Source organism: Salmo salar, chromosome 24 (assembly GCF_965601325.2).
Source record: "Salmo salar chromosome 24, fSalSal1, whole genome shotgun sequence".
NCBI classification, from domain to species: domain Eukaryota; kingdom Metazoa; phylum Chordata; class Actinopteri; order Salmoniformes; family Salmonidae; genus Salmo; species Salmo salar.
Window position 1 is genome coordinate 26,562,185 of NC_138314.1, and position 23,350 is coordinate 26,585,534.

At 42.7% G+C, this 23,350-nt stretch overlaps 1 protein-coding gene across 1 annotated transcript; it reads left to right on the forward strand.

Annotated features, from left to right (window-relative positions):
• The first annotated feature begins 4,905 nt into the window (after positions 1 to 4,905).
• LOC106585473 (protein phosphatase PTC7 homolog) lies at positions 4,906 to 22,981 on the forward strand. Its single transcript, XM_014171707.3, has 6 exons — positions 4,906 to 5,722; positions 10,681 to 10,860; positions 18,279 to 18,477; positions 19,005 to 19,128; positions 19,263 to 19,392; positions 19,630 to 22,981. The coding sequence occupies exons 1-6, from the start codon at positions 5,521 to 5,523 to the stop codon at positions 19,686 to 19,688; spliced, it is 894 nt and encodes a 297-aa protein (XP_014027182.2). The 5' UTR covers positions 4,906 to 5,520; the 3' UTR covers positions 19,689 to 22,981.
• The last annotated feature ends 369 nt before the right edge of the window (positions 22,982 to 23,350 follow it).

Sequence of the window (23,350 nt, forward strand, 5' to 3'; positions counted from 1 at the left end):
TGCATATTTCAGTGTTATTTGCCTCGAAGCGAGCATAGAAGTAGTTTTGCTCGTCTGGTAGGGTCGTGTCACTGGGCAGCTCTTGGCTGTGTTTCCCTTTGTAGTCTGTAATGGTTTGCAAACCCTGCCACATCCGACGAGCGTCAGAGCCGGTGTAGTACTATTCGGTCTTAGTCCTGTATTGACACTTTGCTTGTTTGATGGTTCGTCGGAGGGCATAGCGGGATTTCTTATAAGCTTCCAGGTTAGAGTCCCACTCCTGGAAAGCGGCAGCTCTAGCCTTTAGCTCAGTGCGGATGTTGCCTGTAATCTATGGCTTCTGGTGGGTACGGTTGCTGTGGGGACGACGTCAACGATGCACTTATTGATGAAGCCAATGACTGATGTGGTGTACTCAATGCCATAGGAAGAATCCTGGAACATATTCCAGTCTGTGCTAGCAAAACAGTGATGTAGCTTATCATCTGCTTCATTTGACCACTGTTTTATTGATCTAGTCACTGGTGCTTCCTGCTTTAATCTTTGCTTGTCAGCAGGAATCAGGAGGATGGAATTATGGTCAGATTTGTCAAATGGAGGGTGAGGGAGAGCTTTGTACGCGTCTCTGTGTGGAGTAAAGGTGGTCCAGAGTTCTTTTCCCTCTGGTTGCACATTTAACATGCTGATAGAAATTTGGTGAAACAGATTTAAGTTTCCCTGCATTAAAGTCCCCGGCCACTAGGAGCGCCGCCTCTGGTTGAGCGTTTTCCTGTTTGCTTATGGCGGAATACAGCTCATTGAGTGCGGTCTTAGTGTCAGCATCGGTCTGTGGTGGTATGTAGACAGCTACGGAAAATACAGATTGAAACTCTAGGTAGATAGTGTGGTCTACAGCTTATCATGAGAAACTCTACCTCAGACGAGCAAAACCTCGAGACTTCCGTAGATATTGTTTACATATATGCATAGTCCGCCACCCCTTTTTTTTACCAGATGCCGCTGTTCTATCCTGCCGATACAGCGTATAACCAGCCAGCTGTATGTTGATAATCTTGTCGTTCAGCCTCAACTCGGTGAAGCATAAGATATTACAGTTTATAATGTCCCATTGGTAGTTTAATCTTCCTCGTAGGTCGTCAATTTTATTTTCCAATGATTGCACGTTAGCTAGTAGAACGGAAGTCAGGGGGGGTTTTATTAGATTGCCTACGAATTCTCAGAAGGCAGCCCGACCTCCGTCCTCTTTTTCTCTGTCGTCGCTTCACGCAAATGACGGGGATTTGGGCCTGTTCCAGGGAAAGCAGTATGTCGTTCAATTCGGGCTCGTTGGACTCATTAAAGGAAAAAAAAGCTTCTGCCATTTCGTGGTGAGTAATTGCTGTTCTGATGTCCAGAAGTTATTTTCGGTCATAAGGGATGGTAGCAGCAACATTATGTGCAAAATAAGTTACAGATAACGCAAAAAAAACGAACAGAAAAACACAATCGGTTAGAAGCACGTAAAATATCAGCCATCTTCTCCGGCGCCGTCAGGATCTGTACACAATTCTTGGAAGCTGAAAATTAGGACCAAATCTATGGATTTCACATGACTAGGAACACAGATATGCATCTGTTGGTCACAGATACCTTGTCTGTGCGAAGTTGCTGGATATTGGCAGGAACTGGGACACGCAGTCGTACACATTGATCCAGAGCATCCCAACATGCTCAGTAAGTGACATGTCTGGTGAGTATGCAGGCCATTGAAGAACTGGGACATTTTCAGGTTCCAGGAATTGTGTACAAATCCTTGCAACATAGGACCATGCATTATCATGGATGTGAAGGTCCTGGATGGGCGTGGTTACACGTGGTCTGCGGTTGTCAGGCCCGGTTGGACGTACTGACAAATTCTCTAAAACGACATTCAATTCTCTGGCAACAGCTCTGGTGGACATTCCTGCAGTCAGCATGCTGATTGCACGCTCCCACAAAACTTTAGACATCTGTGGCATTGTGTTATGTGACACAACTGCACATTTGATAGTGGCCTTTGATTGTCCCCAGCACAAGGTGCACCTGTGTAATGATCATGCTGTTTAATCAGCTTCTATATATGCCACACCTGTCAGTTGACTGGATTATCTTGGCAAAGGAGAAATGCTCACTAACAGGGATGTAAACAAATTTGTGCACAACATTTAAGAGAAATAAACTTTTTGTGCGTATGGAACATTCCTGGGATCTTTTATTTCAGCTTATGAAATATGGGACCAACACTTTACATGTTGCATTTATATTTTTGTTCAGTCAACATTTTCGCCATTTGTTTGCCATGCGCCGTTGATAAAAATAGCCTTTATTGCAATGCATTTGATTTATCCGTTGATTTATCATTATTTGCTTTTGTCAGTCAGCTGTTTAGAGGCTCATTGCTTTGTTTTTCTACTGCGCGCAGGTATTGGTGTTGTCTGTGGCATCTGTGGCCAGAAGAAGTAGACCATGTATGTATCTGTATTATTTCCATAGTTACACTTAGATCCAGGAATCATACAGGGTTTAAGTTCAATGTTCTAATTCAATTGTTAAATGCTTCATAATTTAAAAATAACACGGTCATGCCATTAATGTAAGGAAAGAAATGTGGTGTTTTATGTCACAGGATCTGTGAAGACTCCAAGCATTCAACTCATGAATTATGGACAACTCATAAATTACGGTGGAAACATGTTTTGATTCAACTCGTGTATTATATTGAAAGAAGGCTACCTGTTCTGCGTGTGTTCATGGGTGTCTCTGCTGAGAGGGTAGGCTACCAGCAGTGGTGTAGGCCTAGTGGAGGGTAAATGCAACTAAATGCAGTTTACCCACCATTTTTATAAAATTTGATTGAAAGTAACCAAATCCCTTACATTAATCCTGATATAACTGTGACTTTATTCACACAATAAAATGTTGACTTTATTCTTGAAATATTGCCACTTTAAACCACTCTTGACTGAACTGACTGGGCAGCATTAGCAGACAGACGATGTGAAAAGGGGTCCCCAACTTTAAAATCTGGTGGGCATCGAAGTAGTCTTCCCTGTTGCTCAGTTGGTAGAGCATGGTGTTTGCAACGCCAGGGTTGTGGGTTCGATTCCCACGGGGGGCCAGTACAACAACAAAAAATGCATAAAATGTATACATTCACTACTGTAAGTCGCTCTGGATAAGAGCGTCTGCTAAATGACTAAAATGTAAATGATGTAAATGTAAGTAGACATTTTCCATTACTGCCACAAGGAGGTGCCAAAAATCCAGCAGACTCTTACCCTCGCTCAGCATAGAAGTCATCATGCTTTTCTGTCATCTAAGTTTCAGAAATATGAAATTCATTATTTGAAAACTTATTTAAAAAGTTTAAATGTATTGAAAACCTGAAAACCTGAAAAGTAATGGATGATTAAGTGTCAGAATCGATTACCTTTTAAGGAAACTCAAATTGCGTAATGAGATGGAGTTGAAGGTGCACGTCGGAGAAGGAAGCCGGGGAGCGCGCTTGTTTGAAATTGAAAAGTGTCACGATAGCGTTTGATAAAGAATAACATCAAAACATAGCAGCTGCATTATACGTGGGATGCACTGTTTAGCGCTACATCCCGAGGGGTTCGTGCTGATTGTGACAGCCGGTAAAATGGTGTTCCTTGAGAAAGCAAGAACAATTATATATGTCAGGGGAAGTGCAGTATTATCATAAGGAGACGTATACTTGGAATACGGAGGAGTAATGGAGGGAAAAAGAGAGGCAGAGGAGGTCTACGAGAGGGAGGAAGATGGTGAGCTTGAGTCGGTTAAAAATAGCAGAAAAAGGGAGATGGTTTGTTAAAGATTAATGGTAGCAATTGTAAGCAGAGTGAGCTGAAGACAGGAGGATAAATGGAAGTGAATGAGGGCGAAGTATTGGAGGTGGTAGATGTGGTGAAGTTCTCCGAGCCAGAGACTTGCACCGAGGGTCAGGATAAAGCTGAGTCTGTGATAGTAGTAGGAGTTAAGTTTTTGGAAAAAGTGGACCCTTGCCTTTTGGCTGATCCAAAAGGGAAGAATCCTGGTGTTTGTGATGCTTGTCTTTTGGTGCGACGCAGACGGTGGTGAAACAGAAGAGTCATTGTCTGTTCTTTTGAGTTTTGATGTTGAGTCTGCCTGACAAAGTAATGTTAGGATATATAAGTTATCCCGTAAGAGCTTTTGTACCGAATACATTACGTTATTACAGGTGTCAAGCTTATGGGCATGTGGCAGCAGTGTGTAGGAGGGAGGTTGTGATAAGTGTGCAGAAGAGCATGAGACAAAAGAATGTGTCGCATTGGGGAAAGTAGTGGTATGTGTTAATTGTAGGGGTGCTCATGGGGCTGGGGATCAGAAATGTCCTATGCGAGAGAGGCAGGTTGAGGTTTCCAGGCTTAGAGTAGTGCATCAATTGTCATATGCTGAGGCAGTGAAGAGGGTCGGGTCAAGGGGGAGGGATCCTGAGAGGGATGGTGTGAGTAGATCTGTACCAGTACAGAGGGATAGGCCAACAAGAGAGATGTTTCAGTACGAGTGGATGTTTAGCATTTATAGCAATGTTTATCAACTATACTGCAGGGATGGAACGTAAGTCGCAGAAAATTGAGGTTGTGGTGGTAGCTGCAGAGAGGTATTTGGGTGTGCGAGACTTGACATCCGAAGAGTTACAGGGTGTGTTAAGTGGGGATGTTCCATCCTTTCAGGTTGTTGGCATTATATTTTTTATTTAACCTTTAATAAGGCGAGTCAGTTAAGAACGTTGTTATTTACAATTACGTCCTACCCTGGCCAAACCCTGACGGCGCTGGACCAATTGTGCGCCGCCCTATGGGACTCCCAATCACGGCCGGATGTGATTCGGCCTGGATTCTAACTAGTGACTAGTGTCGCCTTTTCCACTGAGATGCAGTGCCTTAGACCGCTAATCCATTTGGCATGAGGTAGGACTAAATAGATTTAAATAGTGGAGTAGGGTGGTATTATTATTACTTTTTTTGTTTATTGTAGTGTTACGGTAGGGTATGTGTTTATTTATTTGTCAAGCAAAGTATATAGTAGGTGGCGGTAATGCAACATATTGAATGCCAGCCGCCGTGAAACCTCCTCGAAGAAGTAATGAGATGGACGTCAGCAGTCACAAGACCACCACAGATCACTCTGGCTCACTCCCCCAATCGCAGATGTGTATAATGTGGGCTGTTCTACAGGCCCGATGGCTATGACAAACTTGGAACATCTCTTGGGATCTGGATGTGTGATCTCCGTCGAATTACGGCGCTGTTGTCACAAAATTTGCAAGAACTCTTCAGACTAAAGAATACACGTCTCGTCTGGGGGCGTTAACACGTCTGCTTGCCCGCGTCTTTGTCTGTGCGTGGCTAATGTTATTGTCAGGCTATCTAGCTGACTAGTCCAAGCATCACAGTAGAAAGCTAGCAAGTCAATATTGTGTGGTTATATCGGCGCTAAACTAGCTAGCTTGGCGCTTTAGTAGGAGCTGGTGTGTATGTGATGTTCTCCGTACTTTCGTACGGTAGACTTGTTACCAGAGCTGTTATTGGCGGACTCTCTCAAACAGATAGCCGTGACTACAGCCTGGTAACGGCAAGATGCGGTTTTGAGAAGGATTTTCGAAAAGGTATCTTGAAGAAAGGGATGTGCTACGGCGACGACGCTTGCTTTATTGCTCGACATAGATCTGCCGATGTTTTGGGTGAGTAACAAACTAATTTGACAAAAAAATACATACATTACATTGACAACTATTCTGTAACGTGATGATGTAACCTGTCAGGTTGTTTAGCTTGCTTGATAGCCAGCTAACAGGCCAGACTGCACATTTGCTAGCTAGTTTGTAACCTTAGTGTTGCATGTTGTCAAACAATTTTTAAAAAACAGGGACACTAAACTTTTTTTTCTCTAATGACCAATGCGTTAACAGCTATTCGCTTAGCTTCAAGGCAAGAAAATAATGTACTGCTTCAAGCCAAGAGAATGTTTTACTGCTTACTGGGTTATCTGCCATCATTGCCATCTCATTAGTATCAGCCTTCTTCTGCTTCCCTTTGAGGGGTCCTAGAAGTCAGCTGCCTGTAGTAGTTTCAGAGTTGTAATGAAAGGGGGGCAGCCATAACCATTATTATGTACACATTAAGAAATAGATTAGACAGATGGAGAGTATTGGCAATTGTTTAGGACTTCAAATAAATTGTTATTTGTGACATGCTTTGTAAACAACAGGTGTAGACTAACAGTGAAATGCTTAATAGCCCGTCCCAATAATACAAAGAGAAAAATAATAAATACACAATGAGTAACGATAACTTGGCTATATAAAGTACCGATTCAATGTTTGAGGTAATTGAGGTAGATACAGTGCATTTGGAAAGTATTTGAACCCCTTGACTTTTTCCACATTTTGTTATGTTACAGCCTTATTCTAAAATGGATTAAATAAATACATTCTTAGTCTACACAACACCTTTTGCAGCGATTACAGCCTTGAGTCTTCTTGGGTATGACGCTACAAGCTTGGCACACCTGTATTTGGAGTTTCTCCCATTATTCTCTGCAGATCTCCTCAAGCTCTGTCAGGTTGGATGGGGAGCGCTGCTGCACAGCTATTTTGTTATCTCTCCAGAGATATTCAATCGGGTTCAAGTCTGGGCTCTGGCTAGGCCACTCTAGGACATTGAGACTTGTCCCAAAGCCACTCCTGCGTTGTCTTGGCTGTGTGCTTAGGGTCGTTGTCCTAATGGGAGGTGAACGGTCACCCCAGTCTGAGGTCCTGAGTGCTCTGGAGCAGGTTTTCATCAAGAGTCTCTGTACTTTGCTCCGTTCATCTTTCCCTAGATCCTAACCAGTCTCCCAGTCCCTGCCACTGAAACATCCCCACAGCATGATGTTTCCACCAACATCCTTCACCGTAGTGATTGTGCCAGGTTCCCTCCAGATGTGACGCTTGGCATTCAGGCCAAAAAGTTCAATCTTGGTTTCATCAGACCAGAGAATCTAGCTTCTCATTGTCAGAGTTCTTTAGGTGCTTTTTGGTAAACTCCAAGTGGGCTGTTATGTGCCTTTTACTGAGTAGTGGCTTCCGTCTGGCTGCTGGTCACCTCCCTGACCAAGATCTGTACCTTGACACAATCCAGATCAGTATCTCGACGCAATTTTGTCTCAGAGCTCTACGGACAATTCCTTCGACCTCATGGCTTGGTTTTTGCTCTGACATGCACTGTCAACTGTGAGACCTTATATAGACAGGTGTACCTTTCCAAATCATGTCCGATCAATTGAATTTACCACAGGTTGACTCCAATCAAGTTGTGGAAACATCTCAAGAATGAGCAATGGAAACAGGATGCACCTGAGCTCAATTTCGAGTCTCATAGCAAAGGGTCTAAATACCTATGTAAATAAGCTATTTCTGTTTTTATTTTTTATAAATTCGCAAAAAAAATCTAAACCTGTTTTTGCTTTAATTATGGGGTATTGTGTGTAGATTAAGGATAAAAAAAATATGTAATCCATTTTAGAATAAGGCTATAACGTAACAAAATGTGGGAAAAGTCAAGGGGTCTGAATACTTTCCGAATGCACTATGTGTACACACGTTGAGTGTACAAAACATTGGGAACATCTGCTCTTTCCATGAGACTGACCAGATGAAAGCTATGATCCCTTATTGATATCGCCTGTTAAATCCACTTCAATCAGTGGAGGAGACAGGTTAAAGAAGGATTTTTTAAGCCTATTGCTAGAGACATTTGAGACATGGATTGTGTATGTGCCATTCAGAGGGTGAAGGGGCAAGATGAAATATTTAACTGCCTTTGAGGGGTGTGGTGCCAGGTGCACCGGTTTGAGTGTGTTTCAAGAATTGCAACATTGCTGGGTTTTTCACACAAGTTTCCCGTGTGTATCAAGAATAGTCCACCACCCAAATGACATCCAGCAAACTTGGCTGAACTGTGGGTAGCATTGGGGTCAACATGGGCCAGCATCCCTGTGGAATGCTTTTGACACCTTGTAGAGGTTATGTCCAGACAAATTGAGGCTGTTCTGGGTGCAACTCAATAGTAGGAAGGTGTTCTTAATGTTTTGTACACTCGGTGTATAACTGGGAATAGAGTGATTAGGCAACATGATGGATAAAACAGTAGCAGCAGCGTATGTGATGAATAAAGAACATAAAAAGAATAGTCCGGGTAGCTATTTGGTAAACTGTTCAGGGTGCTGTTGGTTCCAGACTTTGCATTAGTGCGGTAGCAGAGAGAACAGTATGACTTGGGTGGCTGGAGTCTAACCATTTTTACGGCCCTCCTTTGACACATCCTGGCATAGAGGTCCTGGATGGCAGGGAGCTCAGCCCCAGTGATTTACTGGGCTGTACGCACTACCCTCTGTAGCGCCTTGGGATCGGATGACAAGCGGTTGCCATACCAAGCGGTGATGCAGCCAGTCAAGATGCTCTCAATGGTGCAGCTGTAGAACTTATTTTGAAGACCAATGCCAAAATGTTCAGCCTTCTTGGGGGAAGAGGTGTTGTCATGCCCTCTTCACGACTGTTGTGTGCGGTCCATGATAGATCCTTAGTCATGTGGACACCAAGGAACTTTAAGCTCTCAAACCACTCTACAGCCCGACGACGTGAATGGGGGGCGTCCTTTCTTTTTTTTATCTCTTGCTTGTTTATTTTTTACTATGTATGCTACAACCAGTTCATCTCAGAGAGATTTGGTTTTTCATTCACACATTACCCCAGGCCACAATATATAGGGTGTACCTAACTGGTCCTGGACCTCAGGAGAACACTGTTACAAAACGTTCATATATACAGGTAAGTGCCAAAATAAAGCTGAAGTTCGGCACCAAAGTCTACACCTATTCGTCAGTGATTGGTCAACATTAGGGATTCTTCAATAAAGTATTTGTCATTCAATGAGTGACGACTCGTTTTCATGCATTTGTTTTCATTGAAAAATACTGCCCCAAACATCTTAGATGTAAAATTGCGCCACTAAGATCTCTTTGGCAAAAACGTCCAATCAAATTCTGACTATTTTGAGGAAGTATATAGTTGCTATGGTGTCTCAAAATGGACAAACGGTACTATTGCTGTTTTTTTCTCGTTTTTCAAGCAAAGGTCTTTTTAAGGGAGTAAGCAAACACACTCGTTACGGTTCGGCTAGCAGAGTTCGACTAGGCGCCAGGCGGGCTGAAGCGTGCTGACGCCTTTTTAGGGTAATGTGTGTGTATAGATATAGATCTATCTATATATACATATCTCTCTCTGTTGAAGTCGTAAGTTTACATATACCTTAGCCAAATACATTTAAACTCAGTTTTTCACAATTCCTGACATTTAATCAGAGTGAAAATTCCCTGTCTTAGGTCAGTTAGGATCACCACTTTTATTTTATGAATGTCAAATGTCAGAATAATAGTAGAGAATGATTTATTTCAGCTTTTATTTATTTTATCACATTCCCAGTGGGTCAGAGGTTTACATACACTCAATTAGTATTTGGTAGCATTGCCTTTAAATTGTTTAACTCGGGGTCAAACGTTTCGGGTAGGCTTCCACAAGCTTCCCACAATAAGTTGGGTGAATTTTGGCCCATTCCTCCTGACAAGGCTGGTGTAACTGAGTTAGGTTGTAGGCCTCCTTGCTCGCACACGCTTTTTCAGTTCTGCCCACAAATTTTCTATAGGATGGAGGTCAGGACTTTGTGATGGCCACTCCAATACCAAAGGTTGCAAGTTCAAATCCCCGAGCTGACAAGGTACAAATCTGTCGTTCTGCCCCGAACAGGCAGTTAACCCACTGTTCCTAGGCCGTCATTGAAAATAAGAATTTGTTCTTAACTGACTTGCCTAGTTAAATAAAGGTAAAATAAAATACCTTGACTTTGTTGTCCTTAAGCCATTTTGCCACAACTTTGGAAGTATGCTTTGGGTCATTGTCCATTTGGAAGACCCATTTGCAACCAAGCTTTAACTTCCTGACTGATGTCTTGAGATGTTGCTTCAATATATCCACATAATTTTCCTCCCTCATGATGCCATCTATTTTGTGAAGTGCACCAGTCCCTCCTGCAGCAAAGCACCCCAACAACATGATGCTGCCACCCCCGTGCTTCACGGTTGGGATGTTGTTCTTCGGCTACTTTTAACAATTTCCACAAACTTTTACAAAAACACATTTACTGGAAGAACTGTGCAGATACAAAGTTTGGTACCAGAATAAAACTGAGGGAGATTGTACTGTAATTCTGTTACAAAGTTTTGCAAAATATGTTTGATTTCTTTTCTGGCAAATGTTTTTTAGTTTTCATTTACTTTGAATAATTGACAAAGTAGTCATTGCACATAGGGTTGTATTGGTTGTTGAACTTTGGTTTTAGTTTGGCATACATTTTAAAGGGAAGACTTTGGAGTCTTCATGTAATTCCGTTACTGTGGAATTGCCCCGGCCTCAACAAAAGCCAGAAAATCCACCTTGACTAGATTGAAAATCACCATCCACTTGAGGCTACATGTTGTTCTCTGTGTGGTTTGGGAGGAAGTAGTGTCTTAGTCAGGAGTGTTAAGAATAATCATAATCCAATCCTGATTCTTTCCTATCCTGTGTTATCCTCTTTTTAACCAAACTGTTTGTGGTCTCCTTAGGCGTTGCAGATGGAGTGGGGGGTTGGAGAGACTACGGGGTGGACCCATCACAGTTTTCAGGGACACTGATGAAGACGTGTGAGCGGCTGGTAAAGGAGGGACGCTTTGTTCCAAGCAACCCTGTGGGCGTCCTCACAAGCAGCTACTACGAGCTCCTACAGAACAAAGTGCCTCTGCTAGGTGAGTAAAGCCAGCCCTTGAGGATCACTGTTTTGTGAACCTGGAGGCTGGTGCAAAAATAAATCACTAGTGTCAGCCTCATGCTTACTAGAATAGGCATTTAGAGTAGAGCAGCGGTTCCCAAACTAGGGGTCACGACCCTATGCGGGGTCGCCTGATATGAAAGTGGGGTCATGGGAAAATTGCCAAAATCTGAAGAAAATAATACACTACCGTGCAAAAGTTTGGGGTCACTTAGAAATTTCCTTGTTTTAGAAAGAAAAGCACAAAAAAATGGTCCTTTTAAAATAACATCAAATTGATCAGAAATACAGTGTAGACTTTGTTAATGTTGTAAATGACTATTGTAACTAGAAACGGCAGATTTTTTTTATGGAATATCTACATAGGTGTACAGAGGCCCATTATGTCCTGTGTTCCAATGGCACATTGTGTTAGCTAATCCAAGTTTATCATTTTAAAAGGCTAATTGATCATTAGAAAACACTTGCAAGTATATTAGCAGAGCTGAAAACTGTTGTTCTGATTTAAGAAGCAATAAAACTGGCCTTCTTTAGACTAGTTGAGTATCTGGAGCATCAGCATTTGTGGGTTCGATTACAGGCTCAAAATGGCCAGAAACAAAGAACTTTCTTCAGAAACTCATCAGTCTATTCTTGTTCTGAGAAATGAAGGCTATTCCATGCAAGAAATTGCCAAGAAACTGAAGATCTCGTACAACGCTGTGTATTACTCCCTTCACAGAACAGCGCAAACTGTCTCTAACCAGAATAGAAAGAGTGGGAGGCCCTGGTGCACAACTGAGCAATAGGACAAGTACATTAGTGTCTAGTTTGAGATACCGACGCCTTACAAGTCCTCAACTGGCAGCTTCATTAAATAGTATCCGCTAAACCCCAGTCTCAACGTCAACAGTGAAGAGGCAACTCCGGGACGCTCAGACTGGCCAATAAAAAAAGAAAAGATTAAGATGGGCAAAAGAACACGGGCAAAAGAACACAGACACTGTACAGAGCAAGATTGGAAAAAAGTGTTAAGGACAGATGAATCTGAGGTGTTCGGATCACAAAGAAGAACATTCGTGAGAAGCAGAAAAAAATGTAAAGATGCTGGAGGAGGCAATGTGATGGTCTGGAGGTGCTTTCGTTGTGGGAAATTTGTACAGGGTAAAAGGGATCTTGAAGAAGGAAGGCTATCACTCCATTTTGCAATGCCATGCCATACCCTGTGGACGGCGCTTAATTGGAGGCAATTTCCTCCTACAACAGGACAATGACCCAAAGCACAGCTCTAAACTATGCAAAAACTTTTTAGGGAAGAAGCAGTCAGCTGGTGTTCTGTCTATAATGGAGTGGCCAGCACAGTCACAGGATGTCAACCCTATTGAGCTGTTGTGGGAACAGCTTGACCATATGGTACGTAAGAAGTGCCAATCCAACTTTTGGGAGGTGCTTCAGGAAGCATGGGGTGAAATCTCTTCAGATTAACTAGAATGCCAAAGGTCTGCAAGGCTGTAATTGCTGCAAATGGAGGATTCTTTGACGAAAGCAAAGTTTGAAGGACACAATTATTATTTCAATTAAAAATCATTATTTATAACCTTGTCAAAGTCTTGACTATATTTCCTATTCATTTTGCAACTCATTTCATGGAAAACAAGGACATTTCTAAGTGACCCCAAACTTTTGAACAGTAGTGTATATACAAAATATAGAGATCTATCATATCGTCTTTGTATATCAAAATCATTGCAATGTGGTTAACCTTAAATATACACTACCGGTCAAAAGTTTTACAACACCTACTCATTCAAAGGTTTTTCTTTATTTTTACTATTTTCTACATTGTAGAATAATAGTGGAGACGTTAAAACTATGAAATAACACATGGAATCATGTAGTAAGCAAAAAAAGTGTTAAATATATCAATATATTTGAGTTTCTTCAAATAGCCACCCTTTGCCTTGACAGCTTTGCACAGGCATTCTCTCAACCAGCTTTACCTGGAATTATTTTCCAACAGTCTTGAAGGAGTTCCCACATATGCTGAGCACTTGTTGGCTGCTTTTCCTTCACTCTGCTGTCCGACTCATCCCAAACCATCTCCATTTGGTTGAGGTCGGGGGATTGTGGAGGCCAGGTCATCTGATGCAGCACTCCATTGCTCTCCTTCTTGGTCAAATAGCCCTTACACAGCCTGGAGGTGTGTTTTGGGTCATTGTCCTGTTGAAAAACATATTATAGTCCCACTAAGCCCAAACCAGACGGGATGGCGTATCGCTGTTGTAGCCATGTTGGTTAAGTGTGCCTTGAATTCCAAGTAAATCACAGACGTTGTCACCATCAAGCACCCCCACACCAGAACACCACCACCTCCATGCTTTACGCTGGGAAATACCCATATGGAGATCATCCGTTCACCCACACCGCGTCTCACAAAGACACAGCGGTTGGAACTAAAAATCTTCAATTTGCACTCATCAGACCAAAGGACAGATTTCCACCGGTCTAATGTCCATTGCTTGTGTTTTTGGCCCAAGCAAGTCTCTTCTTATTGCTGTCCTTTAGTAGTTGTTTCCTTGCAGCAATTTGACCATGAAGACCTGATTTCACACAGTCTCCTCTGAACAGTTGATGTCTGTTACTTCAACTCTGTGAAGCATTTATTTGGGCTGTAATTTCTGAGGCTGGTAACTCTTATGAACTTATCCTCTGCAGCAGAGGTAACTCTGGGTCTTCCATTCCTGTGGCAGTCCTCATGAGAGCCAGTTTCATCATAGCGCTTGGGTTTTGCGACTGCACTTGAAGAAACTTTCAAAGTTCTTAATATTCTGCATTGACTGACCTTCATGTCTTAAAGTAATGATGGACTGTCATTTCTCTTTGCTTATTTGAGCTGTTCTTGCCGTAATATGGACTTGGTGTTTTACCAAATAGCCCTTTCTTCGGTATACCCCCCCACTTTGTCACAACAACTGATTGGCCTAAATGCATTAAGGAGGAAAGACATTCCACAAATGAACTTTTAACAAGGCACACCTGTTAATTGAAATGTATTCCAGGTGACAACCTCATGAAGCTGGTTGAGAGTGCCAAGTGTGTGCAAAGCTGTCATCAAGGCAAAGGGTGGCTATTTGAAGAATCTCATAACATTTATTTTGATTTGTTTAACACTTTTTATTTTTTTTGGTTACTACATGATTCCATATCAAAACTATGAAATAACATGTCTTCACTATTATTCTACAATGTAGAGAAGAGTACAAATTAAACTCTGTTCTAAAACTTTTGACCGGTAGTGTAAATGAAAAATTATTCCAATTTATATATAATTCAACCAGACAGCACCCTTGGATCATGAGAAAAGGCTGCACTTGACCATTGTATCCCTCTGCCATATGGACGCATTGTATGATACACCGAGAGCAACTGGTGGCAAAAGAGCTGAGCACAGAACTGAGATATACTGCAGCAGGTAATTGATTGTAAACTATATTGAACAAAAATATAAACCCAACATGCAACAATTTCAAAGATTTGTACTGGGTTACAGTTCATATAAGGAAATCGGACAATTGAAATAAATTATTTAGGCTCTAATCTATGGATTTCACACGACTGGGAATACAGATATGCATCTGTTGGTCACAGATGCCTTTAAAAAAAAAAAAAGGGTAGGGGCGTAGATCATAAAACCAGTCAGTATTTGGTGTGACCACCATTTGCCTCAGGCAGTGCTTCACATCTCCTTCGCATAGATTTGATCAGGCTGTTGATTGTGGCCTGTGGAATGTTGACCCACTCCTCTTCAATGGCTGTGAGAAGTTGCGGGAATTGGAACACGCTGTTGTACACGTCGATCCAGAGCATCTGAAACATGCTCAATGGATGACATGTCTGGTGAGTGTGCAGGCCATGGAAGAACTGGGATATTTTCATCTTCCAGGAATTGTGTACAGATCCTTGCGACATGGGGCCGTGCATTATCATGTTGAAAAGTGGTGATGGCGGCAGATGAATGGCACAACAATGGGCCTCAGGATCTCGTCACTATCTCTGTGTATTCAAATTGCCATTGATAAAATGCAATTGTGTTCTTTGTCCATGTCTCCCCATACCATAACCACACCGCCACCATGGGGCACTCTGTTCACAACGTTGACATCAGCAAACTGCTGGCCCACGGTTGGATGTACTGCCAAATTGTCTATAATGACGTTGGAGGCGGCTTATGGTAGAGAAATTAACATTACATTCTCTGGCAACAGCTGTGGTGGACATTCCTGCAGTCAGCATGCCAATTGTACGCGCCCTCAAAACATCTGTGGCATTGCGTGACAAAACGGTGCATTTTTAGTGCCCTTTTATTGTACCCAGCACAAGGTGCACCTCTGTAATGATGCTGTTTAATCAGCTTCTTGATATGCCACACTTGTCAGGTGGTTGAATGATCTTGGCAAAGGAGAAATGCTCACTAATAGGGATGTAAACAAAATTGTGCACAACATTTGAGAGAAATAAGCTTTTTATGCGTATGGAAAAAAATCTTATTTCAGCTCATGAAACCAATACTTTACATGTTGTGGTTATATTTTTGTTCAATGTACATCAAACCACAGCCACTGCACACATGCCTGTTCTCATGTCTCCACATATTTTTGCGATCAGAGTATGATAATGTTCTATTTCACACCGAGGCTTGGTGGTTATCAAGGGGGAGTGTTGGGAAGATTTTTGTTGTATTGGGAGAGGAATGGTTGTCATTCACAATGACAACAGTTCATAAAGAAATAATTCACAAACAAAAAGCCTTGGCTTTCTGTGTAATTAGAAAGAAAGAATATTTAGGGAACTGAACGAACTGAACGCAAGCATGCAGGGGAAATACAAAAACCTTCTACAGATGAGTGACCGAATCAACAGTGGTTTCAGAGGAAAGAATTCTTATTGGAGAGAGTCTTTCAAAAGTGAATGATGCCCCTTCCCTCGGCTGTGCGTGTTTCTAACAGAAAACAGCATCAGTAAGTGTCCCACTTGAGTAATGACTGCTCACCTCCAACGCTTGGAAGAGCACTTTGGAACCTACTTCCCAATCTGTTTGGCTGTGATCCTGGCTCAGTTGACATGCCGGTAAGTGAAATCGAACAGCTGATCGAGCTGTCATGTGACCGAATGGATTCACGGGTCACTACGGAGGAGTTTTGGTTCCTTACTCCAAGGGAATACCCTGCTGTCTCCCTTTTGAGAATTAATGCAGCGATCAAAACAACTGGGAACTCAAATCTCCAACTTCAGTGCATTCAAGACAACTGGCAACTCTGGGGGGAATACTTTAAAAAAAAATGTTTTAATAAACTAGCTTCGAGTAGAACATTTTGAAGTCATCCAACTCGGAATTCCAACTCGTGAACTCTGGTCTCTTTCCAAAGAGCTGACATGATCACTGACGTCATGATTTGACCTTGTATTTTTCAGAGGTCCCAGTTGTCTTGAAAGCACCATCAGTGCTCTCGTCTTAAAACCAAATATCGTTCCAGGCTGGATGTTACTGCAGAGATGAGGTGCGCGCTGTCAGCCACGCCCCCTGACTTTGAGAAACTCAGACGCGACATGCATCAAGCCACACCCATCTCATTAGTGGTTTTGAGAAGATACATAGTCAATTGCAAATTAGTCTGACAGCCCCACATTAAAAGTATGTCTTCTCAACACACCATCACAATCAAAAATACGATTTGAATGTTTTTCAATTGACTACCATAGCCCCAAATAAAAAAGTTAACATTGGCTGTTAAGTACATTTCTTTCACATTTAGGATCGCAAGGATTTTCAGATATCAAAATGGTGTCGTGGGCTCAAAAAGTTTTGGAACCACTGCAGTAGAGGGAACAGTCATGGGATGGGCTGTTATTTTTTGGTCTGTGTGGTTAGACTAAGTGGCATGGGGCGCTGCTATTTAGATAGGATATTTGCATCGTGAGTCAGAGAGCTGCTGCATGCCTCTTACTATTTTTGTTGTTGCTGCTATGTAAAGACTAGTAGTAGCCTATTCCTGCAACTCAGCTCCAGAATCTCTTGTCTTGATCACAGTGCTTTGCTAGAATGAAGTATGCAGAAACATGTGGGAGAAAGAACTGAGTAAGGAGTCCAGAACGGTCTGTCTCGGTAGTCTGTACTTTTTTATCCCATCTCGCATGTAGAAGACAAAAACAAGTCAGTATTGTATTTTTCCATTGCGGTCATGAGGCCAGCAGTAATTGTATTACTATTGGAAAAACATTCAAGAACGAGAGTGAGTCAGAGTGTGAGGGGGTTGTATGGAGCACCCATAGCACATTCTGGTGGTCCAAACTAGATGACTCATCAGCAGGATGTTGCTGCACACAGAGCCATGTTTTTGCCGGTTCGGTTTACTTTTATGTTTCCTTCAATTTTATCCTTCCAAGGCCTCCCGAGTGGCGCAGTGGAGATTCTGGGTTCGAGTCTAGGCTCTGTCGCAGCCCGCCGTGACCGGGAGCCCCATGGGGCGGCGCACAATTGGCCCAGTGTCACCCGGGTTAGGGGAGGGTTTGGCTGGCAGGGATGTGCTTGGCCCATCGCGCACTAGTGACTCTTGTGGCGGGCTGGGCGCAGTGCACACCATGTGTACGGTGTTTCCTCCGACACATTAGTGCGGCTGCCTTCCGGGTTAAGTGGGCAATTGTGTCAAAAAGCAGTGCGGTTGTGTTTCGGAGGACGAACGGCTCTCGACCATAGCCTCCCCCGAGTCCGCACGGGAGTTGCAGCGATGAGACAAGACTGTAACTACCAATTGGATACCACGAAATTGGGGAGAAATCCATTGATCTATTCAACTTCATTAGTTACAGAATCAGGATGTAGGGTGTGACACTGTTGTGGAAATTCTTACACAGGGACACCTGAAGTCGATCTTAAATTAATTATTGTTTGTCAGTGCGCTGGAGAGGTTCCAACCAACTCAATGCACCATAGTACACATGTCAATCAGGAGCTCTACCTGGGCAGTCCCAGCAGTTGTCTTATATACGGCTATACACAGACAAGTTATATTTGCATGATTTAACATAATTAATTAATCATCACCGTTGCCTAGTTAAATAAAGGTTACTTAAAAAAATAAAAATAATAATAATATTTTTTATATAAATGTGACCGACCAATACTGTTTCATAACATGTGACAGACCAACACCTCACAAGGCTTCTTTCTAAGCTGAGCCCTTGAAACAGAGATTTTGTTCATTCTCAAACACGGTCAGGGCAAATTGCAGCTACTGATAGTGAGGATTTGTACAGTCAGCCACTTGCATGAACACAGAAATTGGTTATTAGAACAGCACAAACATTAAAGTTCCCATTACACCACCCATATATTCATCCTCTTGTGTTTCCCTCCAGGCAGCAGCACGGCCTGTATCGTGGTGCTGGACCGGCGGAGTCACAGGCTGCACACAGCCAACCTGGGAGACTCTGGCTTCCTGGTGGTGCGGGGAGGAGAGGTAGTGCACCGCTCCGATGAACAGCAGCATTACTTCAACACCCCCTTCCAGCTCTCTATCGCCCCGCCTGAGGCAGAGGGGGCTGTCCTAAGTGACAGGTCAGTTTTGTGGATTCTGTCGAAGCCATATTTTGTATTGTAAAGAAGCTGTGTAGCTATTTATTGGTTTGGTTTTGAAGCACAGCCCCTCAGTCTCAGCATTGGTTCAGCCCTTGAGCTGCTCCCTGGTTTGTACAGTGTTGCTGCAGCTTTATTGTCAGTACTGCCACAGTCAGTGTGCATGCAGGCCAGGGGCGGCTGGGGCCATGTGCTGGTGTTGCGGTGGCATGCCATCAGCTGCGCTGGATACTCCAGTGTGGGGTGGGTGTTGGATCCCTTCTACTGTCCCAGCCAGCTCCGTGTCATCACACACACAGAGGGGCAGACTAAGGGCCCTCCTCACAGCAGCCAATCCCAGGTCTGCTGGCCCACAGGCTTTCTGACCCCTGTATTCTAGAACAGGGAGATTATTTAATTTGGTGGATGTTTTGTCCTATTTCACATTATACGAATGTGTGAATTGGAAATGTTTTTTTTGCTCTTGTAAGACTTCCACACTGACTCAGTGTCTCTCTGTGCACCCTCAGTCCTGATGCTGCAGACAGCTCCTCCTTTGACGTCCAGTTGGGGGACATCATTCTCACAGCCACAGATGGCCTCTTCGACAACATGCCCGAACACATGATCCTACAGGAGCTGAAAAAACTCAAGGTACACCCTCGCATAAATCCTTGCAGTACCTGTGTGCAACAAACATGTTTACAGTAAGTAGAGTATTGAAGTGGAGGAACGAGACATTCCAAAAATGTTAACACACTATCCTCCATTTTTTTGGTGTTTTGCAGAAAACCAACTATGAGAGTATCCAGCAGACAGCCAGGAGCATTGCAGAGCAGGCCCATGTTCTGGCATACGACCCCAACTACATGTCACCTTTTGCGCAGTTTGCCTGTGACAATGGACTGAATGTAAGAGGTAATGACTATCACTTCTTCATGCGAGTGGAAATTGGAGACAAAGCCAAGGTAGTCCTCATTTCAGTCCATTGGCTCCATTCCTGCCCTGCTTCAGGGAGAATGACACCCAGAGAGGAATAAGAAGTGACTGATCCCTAGTTTTATTGTAGTTTTCCTTCCATTGGGGATGATACATTTGATTGTTCCCAAACTCAGTCCATTCATCCTACTGACTGCATCTTTCTCATTCCCACAGGAGGAAAGCCAGATGACATCACTGTGTTGCTGTCAATAGTGGCAGAGTACACAGACTAGAGACTGTATGGAGGCTAGGAAGGGAATTAGGAGTTTCCTCTTGAAGATGTCAGACTGCTTTGGTTCCTGCTGGCGGGGATTAAGGACTGATGTTGGTGGCTGAGCTGCCCTCCTGAGACCATCATTCCTCCAGGATACAATCAGGCCCATCTCTCAGATGGAACACTGACCATACATGCACTGACTTCACCATCAGAACTGAGTGTTAATCTTTAATAGCCTGAAGACATGGATGAATAAAGCAGAGGGTTGTCTGACACATCTGCTAGGCTACCTGCTGCAAAGTATCTATCTTGGAAAGGATCTAGTTGTCTTTGACCTAATCCCTGTTCAGTGGGATAAAGGATGTAGTCGTGTTGAAGATGAAGCTCTGGCTCTCACATGAGGAATAAGTCTGTTATTTTGGGATTTGGGCTGTAAAACAAAGCCCAGAAGGTAGAGATTAAGAAACGGGGTCAGTAGTAGCCAGTCAAAAGTTGATTGAGTCAGGAATGAAAATCTATGGATCGTACATGTGAGTATTCCGTCACAGGAGCTGAGCTGATTGAAGACAGTAAGTAACGTCAGAATACTATACTGAAAGAGAGTGGCTCTCCAGTTAGACTGGTCCGTGACTCGCTGACACCTGTCCTGGTCAGAGGAATAAGGCAACCTCAGAGTTATCTACAATAGAGAACTTTAGCTCCAGAGGACATATGAGATGGATGTGGTTCTGTACAGAGAGATGAATGAATATACTGTACATAATAAACATTGCATGAGAATAAAGGAGTAATAGCACAAGCAATAATAATATTGACTGTATAAGGAGATGGTGACATAAGCAAAGGACTTGTATAACACACAGCATCAACTACTATTAACAACAAGCAATAGTAACAACCAACAGTAAATCTTCAAGGTTCAATATCATCACTCTTGTCCACTTGGAGAGACTGAGGAGGCTCTGACCTGAGCAGGCAGGACTGTCAGGTGTCCTGCCCTCTAGCAACATATTGGTGATCTAGTAGCAGAGGTCACTGGGTTTGGGGATCCCTTAGTCTCTCTGGCACCAGCAGGGATTGGTAGAGTGAGCTGCATAAAGTTATAACTCACAGGCAGGAGAATCTGTAAGATATACCATTAAGTCTGAATAATAAGGCTACGAAAAACATCACTTTCAGTGACTCAGATTAAACAAAATCCTATTAATAAAACATATTGAAGGGCAAACATTTTTATGCAGGCATAAGGGCATGTGTCTATGTGATGTGAATGAATGTTGAAATGTTTTGGTAGATTTTTGAACAAGGGACTGTGATATTTTAAGTAGTTTGGCTGATCTAATGGGTTGTATGAAGACCAGGTGCCGTTGCTGCATACTTTGCCATATCAGTTTCTGACCGTTCACTGGAAGTGCTACTTTGTCCCAGACCTGCTGTTTTTGACTCTTTCTCTCTCACTCTCAACCTCATGCTCTGCTATGAAAAGCCAACTGATATTTACTCCCGAGGTGTTATCCTGTTGCACCCTCTATAACCACTTCGGTTATCTGACTCTGCTGGTCATCTATGACCGTTTAAATGTCTTTAAGAACGATTTGGCCTTAATGGCCATGTACTGTTATAATCGCCACCCGGCAGAGCCTGGTTCCTCTAGGTGGTTCCTGCCTTTTTAGGGGGTCTTTCCTAGCCACTGTGCTTCTACATCTGCATTGCTTGCTCTTTGGGGTTTTAGGCTGGGAATCTGTATAGCACTTTGATGACTGCTCTTGCAAAATGGGCTTTATAAAATACATTTGAGTGCAATTTGAGTTGTACATAGACCAAGTTAATTGTTTCTAAGGATGGGACATTTTGACTTGATGTTTCTGTTAAACCTGTCCTCACTCCTGCAGTGATGCGAGGGGTGTGAGTGTAACTGCAAGTGATGTGGAAGGTTATGTGTGATAGAGTAACCTCTAGCCTGTCTGTTTTATATTGTATACATGTGGAATGGATGTTTTTTGTATCTATGCTACACAGCTTTCTTCAGTATCCACTGGGATGCAATGGTAATGACCATTTACGCACAAGGTTAAAGAAAGCATATCTGTAAGATCACAGTTGATATTGGTCAGGTGACCATGTTAGTTGGGAATCTGGACTGCACACAGCTTCAATTTAGCTTTAGGCATAATTGTTCACAATCAGCATTTCCTTGTCTCATCAGTTGTAAAGCTCCAATAGCACATTTCATTAAGTCATCATTTTATTTTACTAGGCAAGTCAGTTAAGAACAAATTCTTATTTTCAATGACAGCCTAGGAACAGTGTGTTAACTGCCTTGTTCAGGGGCAGAATGACAGATTTTGTACCATGTCAGCTCGGGGATTCATTCTTGCAACCTTTCGGTTACTGGCCCAATGCTCTAACCACTAGGCTACCTGCCGCCCCATAATAATCAGGTCACTTTTATTTCATCTTTAATTGCAGGTTTTCATTTTCATTGTTGCTGCAGACAAATGCACTATGCATTTACAACATTACTTGTGTGCAGCAACATTTTAAGAGTAAACATGTACTATGCACATGTTCATTTAAACAGCTAATGAACACAGAGCAGAAACTGAAGCCATATGATTCACACTTTTCCCATCCATGCCCTGCTGTCTAACAATTAATTTACGCCATCTGATCCCCTTTCACCATGGGACATATTTGAATGAACAAGCAATTTTTTTTATTTTTAAGGGTTGAAAAAGCATGACATCTTTAGAATCCTTAATATTCTGTGTATCATCTGTAGTACCCTTGGTGTTCTTCTTGTTGATGTAATGGTGCACCCTCACTGAAGGCTACTGTCCTGCTTCAAGGGCTCTCCCCTAACTAGGAAAATAATATTGATTCTGGTACAGACTGGCTATCAGGTGTTTCATCATAAAAATAAAAAAACGAAAGCATTTAACAATACCCTGTATACCTTTTCAAATGCGCAGGGAGTTGAAAGGCATCTGCACTGGATGACACAAATGTTTTTGTAAGCATTATGGCACTAGAGGTTGCCGATAACCTCATCAACCTTAAAGTACAAGCAAAACCTCCCTGTCAGATGGCACTATTATCAAAGCTAGCTTCCCCATTATGTCCATGTCCGGCTCTCCACTGGCCTAGTGACCTGACCAGACAGTTTTGTTCTGTTGGCCAATTCTAGACTTCAGTTCAAAAAGCAAAGTTTGTTACAATGAGAGCTGCTTGTATCTTTATTTTGATTGTGCAGGTTCTAAACATGTTTTCAAAGCTGTCATATTTAAATAAAGAGTATAGTATTTATTACCCTTGTTCTTTTCCTTTAACAGACCCTTGTCATAGGTTTTTCTTGTGTCAATATTGTTTGTTCACTGGTCTCTGAAAGTTATATTTACTTGCACAGTAGGCTGAACATGTCCTGAGATAATGAACACATGTAGGTTAAAAGCACAAGAGCATCTAGAACAAGAACAGGCTACAATTGTAATACCAGCTAGGTAGGCTATACATGATCATGTGTTTCTGATAGAGAATCTCTCCATAGTTGTTCTCTCTTCAGATGGAACCCTACTGCTTCCTGCCAGGCAGCAATTCCCTGCTGTGGCTTGTCAATGCCTCTGTCTCAGCACCACAATGGACTAGACTCACTATGAGCCTGTTTCCCTCGCAGTTGTC